Source organism: Prorops nasuta, unplaced genomic scaffold (genome assembly GCF_024137725.1).
Source record: "Prorops nasuta isolate Cenicafe-Biocafe unplaced genomic scaffold, Cenicafe_Pnas_1.2 PNAS00017, whole genome shotgun sequence".
Classification (NCBI taxonomy): Eukaryota; Metazoa; Arthropoda; class Insecta; order Hymenoptera; family Bethylidae; genus Prorops; species Prorops nasuta.
Window position 1 is genome coordinate 784,761 of NW_027116814.1, and position 14,339 is coordinate 799,099.

The following is a 14,339-nucleotide window of genomic DNA, read 5'->3' on the forward strand; positions in this document are numbered from 1 at the left end:
GGACAGAGCTGACAGGGTTAACTGCGATTAATGTTAATAACATTACCAATGTGAGAAGTTTATTTTCAACATAGTAATGTGCATAGGTCATTGTCAGGAGTATATTAATTCACAGAAGCTGATGAGGTAATTAAAAATTATATGATATACATTGAGGCATTCAAATTATTAATAACATGAATGTTTTATTTCTGCTTCTCTTTAAACTCTTATCAATACCAAATCTTCAAAAGACTGTATCCTCCTTTCGGACATTTTTCAGATGACAATAAAACATTTCTATTACTACAATAGGAGAAAATTAGATTAATATTTGCCAATCATTCTTCAATTTTCAATTATAATATAAAAGAATATCAAAAACAAATGTTGATCTACATGCTCCTAATCAGAGTGAAATGAAATTATTATTGTCTCCTGAAAAACTTTCCAAATTGGAGGTATGATCTTATAGAAAATTAGTGTCAATATTCTGTTATTAAATAATAACCAATCACTTGTGATCTTATAAAATAAATAGAACAGTCTGTATTTTAATGTGAAAATAAATGTTTTGTAATAGAACTGTAGTCTGTTAATAAGCCAAGTGAACACCTAGTTTAATTTTTACAACAATTAATAAAGATAATAGTGTCACTAATTCATTAGCTGAGGAAATCAAATTGCAGAGGTAGTAAGACGTTTAAATACAAGAAATTTAGTTTGTAGAGGTAGGTCTTTATCCGTTATTAAAGCGAAATTTGATAGTTTAGAAATTGACCGAATTTTGCAAAGATCACATTTCACACACACCATCTTAAAAACATTTAACCATCAGTTTGGCTTAGGCAATAAACATGTATTTTTGAACGTACGTATTGAGTGGGTTAACTGTAGAAACATCTTTGAGTTGCAAATACAAATTCTTTACGAATAATGCATAATAAGTTTATCGATTCTTAGAGGACATGTTGAATACGATATTTAATATATAAAAAATCTGCTGGATATTAGGCCATAAGTCTGTAGGAAAAAAACAAACTGAATTTCTGTGGTTTCTTATCCAGCTTATGCAGTTTTTAAATTCTTTAATCAAGTATAGAGCAATATAAAAAGGACAATTAAATGCTCTAATTTTTGCACAAAAATGGGTACAATACAAATTTTACGTGTATAAGACCAGACTCTCCAAAATTTAGAAAATTAACTAAAGTTTCATCAATAATGTGTACATTCAGAGCCTTGTAGGCCATTTGCCCTTCAAAATATTTGACGTGCTTATCATTTACTTTATGTAAAGATTAAGAAATTTCCAAAATATAGGAGACAGTTTAAAAGATTCTTCTTGTTCCTTATCGTACAATGACAAATCTGAAAATGTTATTAATATTGAAAATTTAAAACTAATTCACCATCATCTAATGGCTTTTGGGAATTTCTATCAGTTATATTCCTGTGTAGTAAACCTAAAACTATCATGAAATGCCATGACTTTTCTAGAAAAACTGCCAGAACTCAAATTTCCTTTTTAAACCCAGACCTTCCAAAAAGATCACAAATTGACACCATTTTTATCACTAATATACAATTTCAGGTCCTTGCAGCTCCTTTTCTCCCCGAGATTGATTAAATAATGATTAAGTAGGGTATTGAAAGACCATTAATAGATAATGTAAGTTTCTCATTACAAATAATAATATCAATCTTTTTTTGTTACACTTCCTCAAAAATAATTAAGAGCCCTGTTTGCGGATAATACGTTTATCTATTCAAGTATTGTACAACATATTAAAACATTTAAAACAGTAATACTTAAAGTTTTCAAAATGAAGCTTTGTGACTTTAATTAATTTTTTATTTACACAACAAATAATAGTAAAAATCTTTCTAAATACATATTAGGAAATGACGTTATTAAATTAATGTTTTGATTATACAAGAGTATTTCTCTTTGGAATTATAGAGTTTGGAAAGCTCCTTTATTTCTAAAGCAAAAGAAATGCCTATTAAAAAGCCACATTATTAAATTAATGCTTTGATTAGATAAGAGCCGCTATTTGGAATGATTAGAAATTTGGACACCTTTCTTATATTGCGGAGTAATTAAAATAATAATATTTTCTTTGAACTAATATATTCTTAAAAAACTTTATGAAATCCCACAAAAAACAGACTTTGCCTGTAAAAAAAAGACGGCAAGTACATAAGTCGTCCAGCATAAATAATATAGTAAAATAATATATACAATTTAAAAAAATTGGTGAAATCCAAATATTAGGCAAGTAGGTATATATTTTTACCGTGGCAAAAGTTAAAATACCGAAAAAAAAAAAATTAAAATAACAATTTAATTTGCTGGGCCCACTGTATGCAATGGCATTAAATAGCTATATTTTTAAATTACAAGAAGCAACGCTTGTATTGTAAAATAGCGCCTTACGCGAGAACATTACGGGTCTAGTAAGTTACAACTTTTTAATGTTACTATTTTCTTCTTCCAAATTTTAACTGTTGCCACAGTGAAAATACATACTTGCCTAATATTTGGAGCTCACTATTTTTTTTTTAATTCAAATATTTTATTTTACTAAATTATTTTCGCTTGACGATTTTTATGCTTGTCGTTTGTTTTTTATAAGCGAAGCCTGTTGTTTCGTGGGATCTCATAACGTTTTGTATAAGAATATAGTACTTCAAATAAAATAATATTCTTTTAGTTACTTCGGAATATAAGGGAAATTTTCAAGCCTTTTACTATTACAAAGAGCAATACTTATGTAGTCAAATCATTAATTTAATAATATGACCTTTCAGCATATATTTCTTTTGCTTTAGAATATAAGGAAGCTCTCCACAAGCTCCCTATCATTCAAAAGAAATATACTTATCGAATCAAATTATTAATTTAACAATCTGGTCTCTTAACATGCATTTTCAGATATGTTTAGCATTATTCTGTGTATACGAAAAATTAATCAAATTCGCGATGCCTCACTTAGAAAACTTTAAGCATCACAGCTATAAATATGTTAATATGTTGTATAATACTCTTGATTAAATAAACGTATAATCAACAAACAGGTTTCGTAATTTGTTATGACTTAACGTAAAAAAATGATAGATATTATTATTTGTAATATGATAACATATACAATTGTTGAATGTGGACTTTCAAATCTTTCAATACACTATTTAATCACTGTTTAATAAATTTTGAAGGGAGAAAGAACTGCAAGGCGCTGAAATTATATATTACTGATGCAAATTTATTTAATTTGTGATATTTTTGGACGGTCTGGTTTTACAAATGAAATTTATATTCTAGCAATTTCTATGGGAAAATTGCGGTATTTGATGATACTTTTAGATGTGTGTACCACACAGGAGCATGACTAATAAAAACCTTTGAAAGCCACTAGATGATGAGAATCAGTTATAAATTTTGAATATCAATGACATTTTAAGATTTGCCATTGTAAAAAAAGAGATGAGAAGAGTCTTTTATACTCACTCCTATTTTGGAGACTTAATGACCTTTACATAAACTATTTAATAAGTATTTCATATATTTTGGAGGGAAAATTGATTGCAAAACTCTAAATTTACATACTATTGCTGAAAGTTTAGTCCATCTTTGACCTTTTTAGAAGATCTGGTTTTACACATGATATTTGCATTCTATCAGTTTATATGCAGCGATTAGAGCATTTCAATGTAGTTTTAAGTTTGCTATACTTGAATAAAGAATTTAATAACTGCAAACTGGATAAGAAACAAAAGAAATGCAGCACGTACATTTTGTCTATAATGATTTTAAGGTTAATGTTGTTAAACTTGCTGCATAAGATATATTAACCTGACTTACCGTAATAAATTAAGTAAATCATATGTCGCTGATATACATAAACAACTACACTACTTACGTTTCGTGTATAACTATATTCGCGTCTACGCCTACTGAGGTCTACCGAGACAGTACCAATCTACGTCAAGCAACCAACTTCAGCTCGAGACATACACAAAAATTTGGAGAAGATTATGCAGGAGAAGAATATTAATTTTGTTGTATACTATACATATATGTATAGATAACAGAGTATGATATCTATGGATTGCATGAACCCATTTTGATGTTCATGTTCTCAAATGAAAACTTTTTCAAAACCATTTTAAGAAAAGCTTGACTTAAATCATGATAACGGATCATTCACGGAGATAACTCGGTTTGAAAATTGGAACGGCGAAACTTGCTATAAAGTTACTCAGTAGCGATTGACAGAATTTACTTACTGTCGAGACACTACTGAGTCTCTTGATAGTTGCGTCAATAAACACAATTTTATTTTAAAACCTTATTTATTGCGCACTAAGGTGGTGTCCCCCTTAAAGGCATTTTTCGTATATTTCTTGTCATATTAGCACAACACGAAAATATTCGTTTGTTGCGCTTTACTTCTATTTTCCTAATTCACATTGAAAATGCAAATAGGACAGTCCAAATCGTTAGAACCTTCGCTGAATAACGTATTAGTAAATTAAATTGCAATTGCGCCAAAACTAATTACTTTATAGCATCTCAATTTAGCACATAAAAAATACATACAAATAACTAGTCTCTCAAAAATTCAATTCTTAATGTTAGAAATGGCGGAGGTGTCAGTTTTTAAAAAAGGTACTGATTTTCCCGATGTTTCCAATTTTCTTGGCTTTTAATTATCCTACCTTATCATCCGATATCTAATTTTATTCGTCTTTCCAACCTCTATAATTCATCCATTGACTTCATTAGCATTGCTCCAAAAGTTTTTGAAATATTAGCAAAATATGAAGAAATCGATTTTCTAATAAAAATTATTAATAAAAAACGAATGGAAAACGTTGAGAGTTAGAAGCATATTCAGTTATATTGTATGGACAGTCTCATGTGTGACAATATCATCGATTTGCTGATAGTATTTATGTCACGTAAGAGCTCTATTGCTTGGCCTATTAAATAAGCATGCTAATTTGTAGACTATGATAATTTAGTAGGCAGGACATAATTTACCTGCTCGTCATGCCGATGCTCTTTCGTTGGACAAAATTTAGTGTGTGATCAGTAAAACCGAATACAATAGTAGAAAACAACTACAAGGAAATATAAGTGAATCCTTAATCAATCAACGACTTTTTTTTAATGTTAAAATAAATAATTTTTCTCCATTATTTAATCAAATCTACAGTTATTCATATGTTGCAGAATTTGTTTATTTGACAGAAACCAAATCGGAAAATTTCATAAATTAAAATTGCAAAGAGGTTTGTAATGATTACAATCTCATTTTAAAGTTGTTTTAAAATGTTTTAGAATAAAGCCGTGAGATATATTCACATGTCATGTTTTAAATTATACAGATAAAACTAGTTGAAAAGATTTCAAGGCTATAGGACGGCCAAACTTACTGTATAAGACAAGATAATTTCTACGGTATATGTATATTAGAGACATTCTATGCCAAATCGACAAATATCTTTCTATTGTATTTTTTTATTTGTATTGAATTATGTTCTGTTTTCTTTAGTTAAAAGCAGATTTTAGTAGAATTTTTTATTTATTTTCTGGCTCCTTTCGAAGAAATTAATTATTGAATTTTTGTAACCTCAGGGTCATTCCACGTCAAAACGTATAGATTTCAGAGTTCAACACCAATTTTTTCAAAATATAATAGGTTAAAAGATAAAAAAATCCAAGACTTTTGGGGCAAGTTAAAGTAAAATATCTCTTTTTGTTCCGTAGATGCGAGCTCTCAAAGTTTGCTATTTTTGGTAAACACACAATTTTTGAAAATTTTTATCTCCTAAACAAATTAAGATAGAAGACTCTGGCTGGAACCAAAATACTCGGGAAGATTAATAATTTGTTAAAAAAAATAACAATAGTTTGTTATAAATTTGTAATACCGTTAACGGAAATCCGTATACTGACATTACAGAACAAAAACTATTTCGCATACAGCGTCCTCATTTATTGACAGATTGTAATATTATAACATATTTTTGGAAATGTCAAAAGATTATCTACTGAAGTACATTGGGAAATTTTGCAATTTATTTGTTGTTTCAATAACGTTAATATATTCATTGAAACAATTTCTTTTCATTTTTTGTTATATTTCGAAATGTACTTCAGCATATAGTATTTTAGCATTTCCAAAAACATGTTATAACATTACAATCCGTCAACAAACGAAGACGCTGCATGCGAAATAGTTTTTACCCTGTAATGTCGGTATACGAATTCCCGTTAACATTTTTAATAAGCATTTAAATAAAGAAATGTGTTGCCATACTATTACAAATATAAAAAAAAGGAATGTTCCTTGGAATGTTCTCTATAGATAAACAAAATTAAAATATGTATACTTTCTTAGTATCCAAAGTGAATAAAACAATTTTATCGCGACGCTTATGGCCTAAAGCGTCGGCTGAGCTGGGTAAACAGCTGGGCGCACGTGCAACTGAGCGTGGCTAGCCCCTACGTGTCGAATTCTATCAATCTACGGATTAGATGAGTTAATAAAAAGTTTGCATTCTTTATTATTGTTCTTAGTACTATTATAAATTAACAATATTCTTATTATTATTCTGCTTTACAAGCAGTCGTTATTTATTTACAAAATAATATGAAATGAGGAACTTCAACACATGATACAGAATATAAAAAAAAATATATTCTTCGATATTTACACATTTGATTAAATTATGAGAGAAGAAAATATTTTAAATATGAAACTGGTACACTAAAAATATTTGACTAACTTTTACAATTGAGGGCACGGAAAGCATAACGTGACTCGCGCGAAGTAGCCCAGCTTGGTATGTAAGGGAGGGAAAAACGTTTATTCTCCGAAAACGAATGGAATATTTACAGTAAATTTGAAAAATTTTCAAATCGCGATTTCTCAATTAATAATAGTCGTAGTGATTTCTTTTTTGTGGCAAAATATTAGTGAACTTTCAGCGCTTCTCACTATTTCAATTGTATCATCAAATTATCACTATATTTATTGATAAACATTAAAAATATTTTTCAAGAATATTATTTAATTCTTTACATTTTATACCCATTGGATATATTATGTTTAACGATTTATAAGACGAGTATGATGCAATGGCTGCATTAAAAAAACATGAAATTTATAATTTGGTTTGTAAGCTCTGAGATGGGAAAAATTTATTCACTATTTATTAATAAATATTATAACAAATTAATGATACGTCTAGAAGTCAGAAGTGCTGAAAATTTACGAATATTTTGCCACAAAAAACAAGTCAATCCGACTATTATTAACTAAGAAATCACGATTTCAAAATGTTTTATATTTACTCGAAATATTCCATTCGTTGCGGGGTAGACGTTATCCCCTCCCTTACATACTAGGTTGGGCTACCTCGCCCGAGTCACGTTATGCTTTCCGGGCCCTCAATTGTAATAGTTATTTGATTCAGAAAAAGCTTTAAATCTCTCTTATAATTGTGTTGTTAAATCTATCGTTAAAAATGTCTGATAATTTCTAGTTCCCTTATCTACTTTCGCTTTTTTAAAACGATTGTTCAAATCTTGTTATATTGTTCATATTCTTCATTGCTAAAAAATGAAAATGTCTTATTTTTTATAATTTCTTCGGTCTACTGAAATATATATAATAACGAAACATTTATAATTCGATTTTTGAATGGTTTTTGCAAACTGCTATTTAGCGGCAAGACGTTTTACGGTTCCTTCAATATCATCATATGCATTTTTACCACGCGAAGTTGCAAAAAAGTGCCAATCAACAACTATTTCAAAATCTTCCTTGTGGTGAAGGAGATGAATAAAATTTGATCTACTTTTATACTACACTACACATATATTAACAAACTAAGTTATTTTCTTAATATTCTCCCCATATTTCGTTTTTAAATAATTAATTTTTTTTAAGTAAATCAGCTGCTACAGAATTATGATTTAAATTTTCCGACATTGCAGCAAATGACTCATAGTTAATTTCTTCATTTCTTTTAAAATATATATATAACAAAAGGATGAATTGTAATTTATGCGACATACTAATGACAACTTTCAATTTCATTCTGAATTAAAGCAGTATAGGTTTCACAAAAATCTTTTACTACCATTAATTCGTTTTTCAGAAGATGAGATTTTAAAAATTGTAAAAGACTATTTTATTGTTTCACGACAAAGTCATGACGCTTTAATAAAATTATTTGTTTGTCTAATTTTTCTAAAAATTCCGGAACTGCATATTTTACTAATTGCGCTTTGTGGATCTGTCTGTACAAGTATACTCGTTAAATTCAAATTCCTCAATATATTCGTTTGTAAATAAATCGATTACTTTTTATTTTATTATTTGAAAATCTTTAACTTTAACACCTTGTTGACCAGCAATTGTACAACATATATGCATGAAAAGACGAGTTAACTTGTCACCAGTCAGCAAAGTTTTAAGAGGGGTGCCTCGTGTAACACTACGAAAAATTAGCAGATTTTGGGATTTTTGTTCAGTGGTAAGGGAATATATAATCGAATCGTTATTTTTGCTGTTGATTGTATGTATTCTCAAAAGTATTATGATATTTTTTTTTACTTTAGTTGAGTTACACAAAAAGTTATTTGACTTTAATGTTAAAGCGTCCACATCAACATCCTCAAACGGCATGACGTGTAGCCTCTCTAAAAAGCCAAAAATTCTTGTTTTACTTTTTTTACTACAATTCTAATAAAATTACCCTCTGGATGAACTTCGTTTCATTGAAAAAAAATGATAATTTAAACATAAGTATCAACTGTGAAAAATAAAGTTTAATTTTGACAATTTTTTTGTTCGTTTTAAAACAGATTACTAAATATTAATTCGTAAAATATTTTTAATTTGATGTTCATCTATAAACGAATTTTATTAGCTTTAAAACAACAAAAAATTGTTTAAATCGGTTGAGAACTTTTCGAGTTATGCGTCACGCCAATTCGGAAAAAGTTGTTTTGAGAATAACGCGTTTAAAGTTTCCGGTAGGAAAGAGACTCAGCTGACGAATGATAACAGAATCGATAACTGTTTACTATAACAATTATTTTTACTAAACTTATATGAAATATAGTCTCAGACAATGTATGAAAACAAGGTTTGACCGTACACAGAAAAATTGAAAGCTATTGTTTCTAGCGGAACAGTACGCCCCTCAAGCAATACTATTGCATGACGCACAACTACAAAAATCTATATAACTATGTACTCAGTACGAATTTTAATGTAATATTTTAAAGGTAATATCTATAGACTATGTACTATCCATATATAAAAAAATATCGATTTTAAAAACTTATTACATGAGGCTGCCTCCTTAACTGTTTGACTGCTAAGTAATTCTTACAAGAACGTACGAAAATTGCGCTGCGGGACATATTTCGACTGAATGTTATAAAAAAAAACACTCATTTAGACAAATATCAATCAATTTTAATCATTCTTTTCGTATTATAAAGAAACAATATTAACCGTTTGACTGCTAAGGAGCGCTATCGCGCTCTTCTTGTGTTACTCCAAAAATGCGAAGAGCGCGATACCGCTCCTTAGCAGTCAAACGGTTAATATTTATAAAGTAATAATTGAAAAACTTCCTTCTTTTTTTTATTTCTGAAAAACTGTAAATTTTTTTCTTTCGAACTGTTTCATGACTTAAAAAATATGTTTCAGTTTTACTCTTCGTTAAATGTAAAATATGATGGGAGTGCTCATATAGCAGAATAGTGACAACATTATTTTTAATATATAATAGCAATAAAAACATGAATAAAAGAATTAAACATTTTATTAACTTATATAATCCATAGATTGAAGGCGTTCGACGCGTAGAGGCTATCCGTGCTCAGTTGTGTATGTGCCTAAAACGATCTACATTGCTTGGCCGACTCTTTCGACCGTGCGCGTCGTGATAAAATCATTGTTTTCACTATGAAAACTAAAAGATGATTAAATTTTTAATTATTCATTATCTGTAGAAAATATCCCAAAGAACATTCCTAATTTTTTTTATAATTGTCTGAGTATGACAACACATTCGTTAATTTAAATTTATATTACAATTATTAATGGTATTAAAAATTTATGACAAACTATTGTTTTTATATTTTCTGTATATATTATGAATTTTTCTGAGTATTTTGGTTTTAGTCAGACTCTCTTACCTTCATTCGTTTAGGAGATATGAATTTTCAAAGATGATGTATTTTGACCGAAAACAGCAAAACTGCAAATTTTGACAGTTCATATCTCCGAACCAAAAAATATTTTTCATTCCAACCAGCACCAAAAATCATGTATTTTCATATATTTTAACATATTTTATTTTGAAAAAAACAAAAAAAAATCGATGTTATACTCCGAAATTTGTCTGTTTTGACGTGTAATAATCCTTAGACGAAATTTACAACTTTCAATCATTCATCAACCGTTCACAATTCATGGAGTCATTTTCTGATTCAATAATTTTCGAATAAATTTTTCATCCTCTATCTAAGTTTCTAAAAAACTGCACGAATGTTAATGCACCTTGTACATGCATACTATACAGTTTTTTTGTATATCGCATCAGTAATTTATCTGTACATGTTTTATAAAGGATGAGAAAAAAGTCTGGAGCCCTTAAGCGTCTCAGAAACTATGTATTTTAGAGAAAATATTTTTCAGACAAAAGACGTCTAGTTTCGATGTGCATATGAGATGGTATTCTTGAGTTTATCTTGGAAAGGGTGCTGTAGCAAATATAAACGTCATGTTGAGTTTTTCTAAACGAAGCTTTCTATTTCCTATTACTTATTCTTGTAGATTATCATAAGAGATTTCAAAAACTTTCTTATCATTTCTTCATTTCATGCAGTTATTTATGAGATATTTCGATTAGAAACTATACGTAGGAGAGTAACTATACGCGCGTTCCTATGTAAAGCGGTCACGCATACTATTTTAACAAATTCACTTCTATTAAAAACTTTAAACAGTTGTATCTCGTAAAAGAGTGAATGAGATAAAAAAATAATAACAAATTTTCGATAACTCTTATGATTAGTTATAATGAACAATCAAATATAGGAAATTCTATTTAAAAAACTGAAGCTAACCTCTACATTTTCATTAGTACACTTTCCAAGATCAAACCAATGATACCATTTTATCCTCACCTCAAAGCTACAAAACATTTGTTTGAAATATTCTTCTCTAAAATATGTAACTGCCGAAATGTTTAAGAGCACCTATACTTTTTTCTGACTCTGTATATGTACACTTTATGTATATTGCCTATGTAAGCTTAGACTCTGAGATTAAAGATTCCTTATTGTTGCATGCACTTTTACACTGAAAATAATATAATACATGTAACATATTTTGTTAAGTTTTTCAATTAACCCTCAAAGGGCACATCTTAAAATTACATAAAAAGCATACTGCGTGTTTAACACCTAAGAGTATTTCAATATCTACATTAATGCGGATATGGGACATTTTTTTGCTAAAAATTTAAAGAATTAAATTATTTATCATTATTTTAAGGAAAATGTAAATTCATATCTCGGTGGTAAATTATCTATAACATTTTTAATTCAACACAATTGGTTAATTAGTATATACAAAATTTACTAGGTGTCAAACCCCATATGGAACTTTAAGGTTTAAGTACAAATTGGGATGCTACTTATACATTTAGATTGTTTTTTAACATTTCCTCATGAATAGAAGTAAAGGAAACGAAAAACGTGAAAAAAGAAAAAATCCCAGGTAGCATTTGATCGAAAAATGCTACAATATACAAAACATGTATTGTGCCATTTCAGCATATAAGTGTAAACTACAAAAATAAACCATAAAATGTAAATGATGAGATCATCAACATATAATGCTTAACAGATTTTTGCATAGATAAATTAAAAATGAAAAAACCATTCCTTTTTCCAATCATCATTTTTATGAATTTTGGTTGCTCCTTTTGATTTTAAAAAATACAATTAATTTCTTCTGACTGAAACTAGAATTAGGGGTATCAATCTTTAACCTCTTATGATGATTCTAGATTCAGACTAACCTTACCTAAAGATGTGCTAGTGCAGGGCTCAGAAATTTTTGTACATTTCAATTGTTTACTATAGTCACTAATAGGAAATCTCTATTAGTGACTATAGTAAATAGCTGAAATGTGTGAATAATTCCAAGCCCTGTGCTAATGTACCAAAATAACTAAAGAAATGTGATCAGTTATACTACAATAAAATATTCCTACAACAACTTTCTCTCATTATTTAATTTGAAGTATTCTATATAACATTTTGTATTGAATATCAGATTTTGAAACTAAAATTGACACAGATGAATAACTGAAAGCTAAAAAAATAAAACAAACAATAAGGAACACTGTCAGTAAGGGCCATTGTAATGGCAAAAACAGATAAGCCTACTGTACAAATCAATGATCAAAAATCTGAAAATGCAAATTTTGAATGAAAGGGAGAGAATTTTAAAATTTATCCTATTACAATATACATAAAACTTACTTGTTTTGCCATTCCAACAGTACTTAAAGATCAGATTAATATTCAGTCTCTATCAGAGTACCTTGTCTTGGTTAAAGATTAATTGAAATTAAGCTATATAATAGTTTAACATTTTTCAAAGTACTTGCAAGATCTCTGTTATAAATTTTTTAGCATAAATCTTACCATGTACAGAGCTATAGTTATAGGACACCAGATGTTTTATTAAAGTCTGTTTTGTGCTTAGTGATATGTTAGGTGTATTAATACTCTGCGTCTTAACAAGATCAACTTGATATCTATTACAAAACCATTGAATTAAAGGATCCCAATATAGGCATTGTAATTTGTACAGTTCCTCTGACTCCTGCAGATATGGATATTATATAATATACTTAAGCCATACATTATAAAGTTATATATTTTCAAATAATTTTACATACATTAGATTGAAATAAGGTGGTGTCAGTCTCCAAACAATGCACAATATAATTGACCATATCTGTCTTGGAATGGTTATTTGGGTTGTCTAACACACTATTACATAATGCTGTCTAGAATAATCAAAGTACATAAAATTGAAATAAACATGTTGAAGGTTGTTAGCTAGATTTAATTACTTACTAAATGCATGTTACTTCTTTGAATAATTTCCACTTGAGAATCCCATTCTGCTGCAATTGCATAAGCCAAAGGTTTGCTACTAATTTCTAATATCCTACCACTTGGAGTTTTCAATTTTCTTTGGTCTAAAGAAATTTCGTATTTTCCATTACTTAATAAAATATTAGTATTTTTGTAAAATCTTTTCATAGTAGCTGTAAAAAATAAAAATTAACTTTTAAAGCAAGATTTTTTAACAGAGCCTCATTATAACTACCATAACTTCGAAATATTTTAACGACTGAGGATAACTGAAAACATCTATAAAACATTATCATTGTTAAGTATTAACGATTGAACATTTTTAACCAGAGACGATGGAGAGAATTGTTCATTTACACATTTACAGAATCTTTTCTTCCCACCGTTGAAAAGTGGACGTTTCTTTTCACAGGGTGTTTCTTTTCTGATTGTATATTTATTGGATCGGAATGGAATCTATCACAGTTATGCAACTGACAACAAGAAGAAACTACACTCACTAGATCAATCTGGCGTGTGTTTCTTTTCTGCGGATTGGATCGGATTGGATTGGCATCTAATCACGAGCGTTTACGATCTAATTCGGATTTGGATTGGTCTTGTAGCAGCGATGCAACCGAAATTGAAATAAAACTGAAAATTCCCTAGATTGTAATCTAAAGCTTTTCGATAACGCTAATCGAATTTAGAATCAGCGTTGCCAAGTCCGCCAAGTTGGAAGATACTACGCTGTATAGTTTGTTGGCGAGAATTGAATATACCACGTAAAATGTATGTGATTCACAGAGAAGAAACGAAGTATAGTGTTTTAGGTATAATAAGCTCTTACGGCCGTATTCATGGACCGATAGTCGGTCCTTAGGATGTTTACGTTCAGTGATCTGATCCGGGTTAGGGATTACTACAGTCGCAGTAATACAACTTTCGAAAAAAACCCTAGCTTAACCCGGATTTGGTGAGGAGGCTTCCGCGTGTGGATCTGATCTGGTCTGGGTTAAAGGGGTTAAGGTAGGACGTATTCCGACGTGATTGAAGTGTCAAAAACGGACAAGTGACCAATAGCAATAGGTTTTACCAACAAGTTAAAGGATTTCCATTTATTTGAACACTGCTTGCCATTAACTAAATATCCTTTTTTACCTAATTC

The 14,339-nt window shown here is 29.2% G+C and overlaps 1 protein-coding gene across 2 annotated transcripts in view; it reads right to left on the reverse strand.

Annotated features, from left to right (window-relative positions):
- The window catches only part of l(2)k14505 (ATP synthase mitochondrial F1 complex assembly factor 2 homolog l(2)k14505), a 39,088-nt gene extending 25,335 nt beyond the window's left edge, over window positions 1-13,753 (reverse strand). The window contains exons 1-4 of one of the 2 annotated variants that reach the window (XM_066737294.1): window positions 13,693-13,753; window positions 13,172-13,365; window positions 12,991-13,101; window positions 12,734-12,914 (exon numbers count right to left, since the gene is read on the reverse strand). In XM_066737294.1, coding sequence (XP_066593391.1) covers window positions 12,734-12,914; window positions 12,991-13,101; window positions 13,172-13,360 — 481 coding nt within the window. In that variant the 5' untranslated portion in view covers window positions 13,361-13,365; window positions 13,693-13,753. Of the gene's footprint in view, window positions 1-12,733; window positions 12,915-12,990; window positions 13,102-13,171; window positions 13,366-13,427; window positions 13,664-13,692 lie in introns of those variants that run through there. The other variant, XM_066737292.1, reaches the window with a different exon arrangement.
- Between the last annotated feature and the right edge of the window lie 586 nt (window positions 13,754-14,339).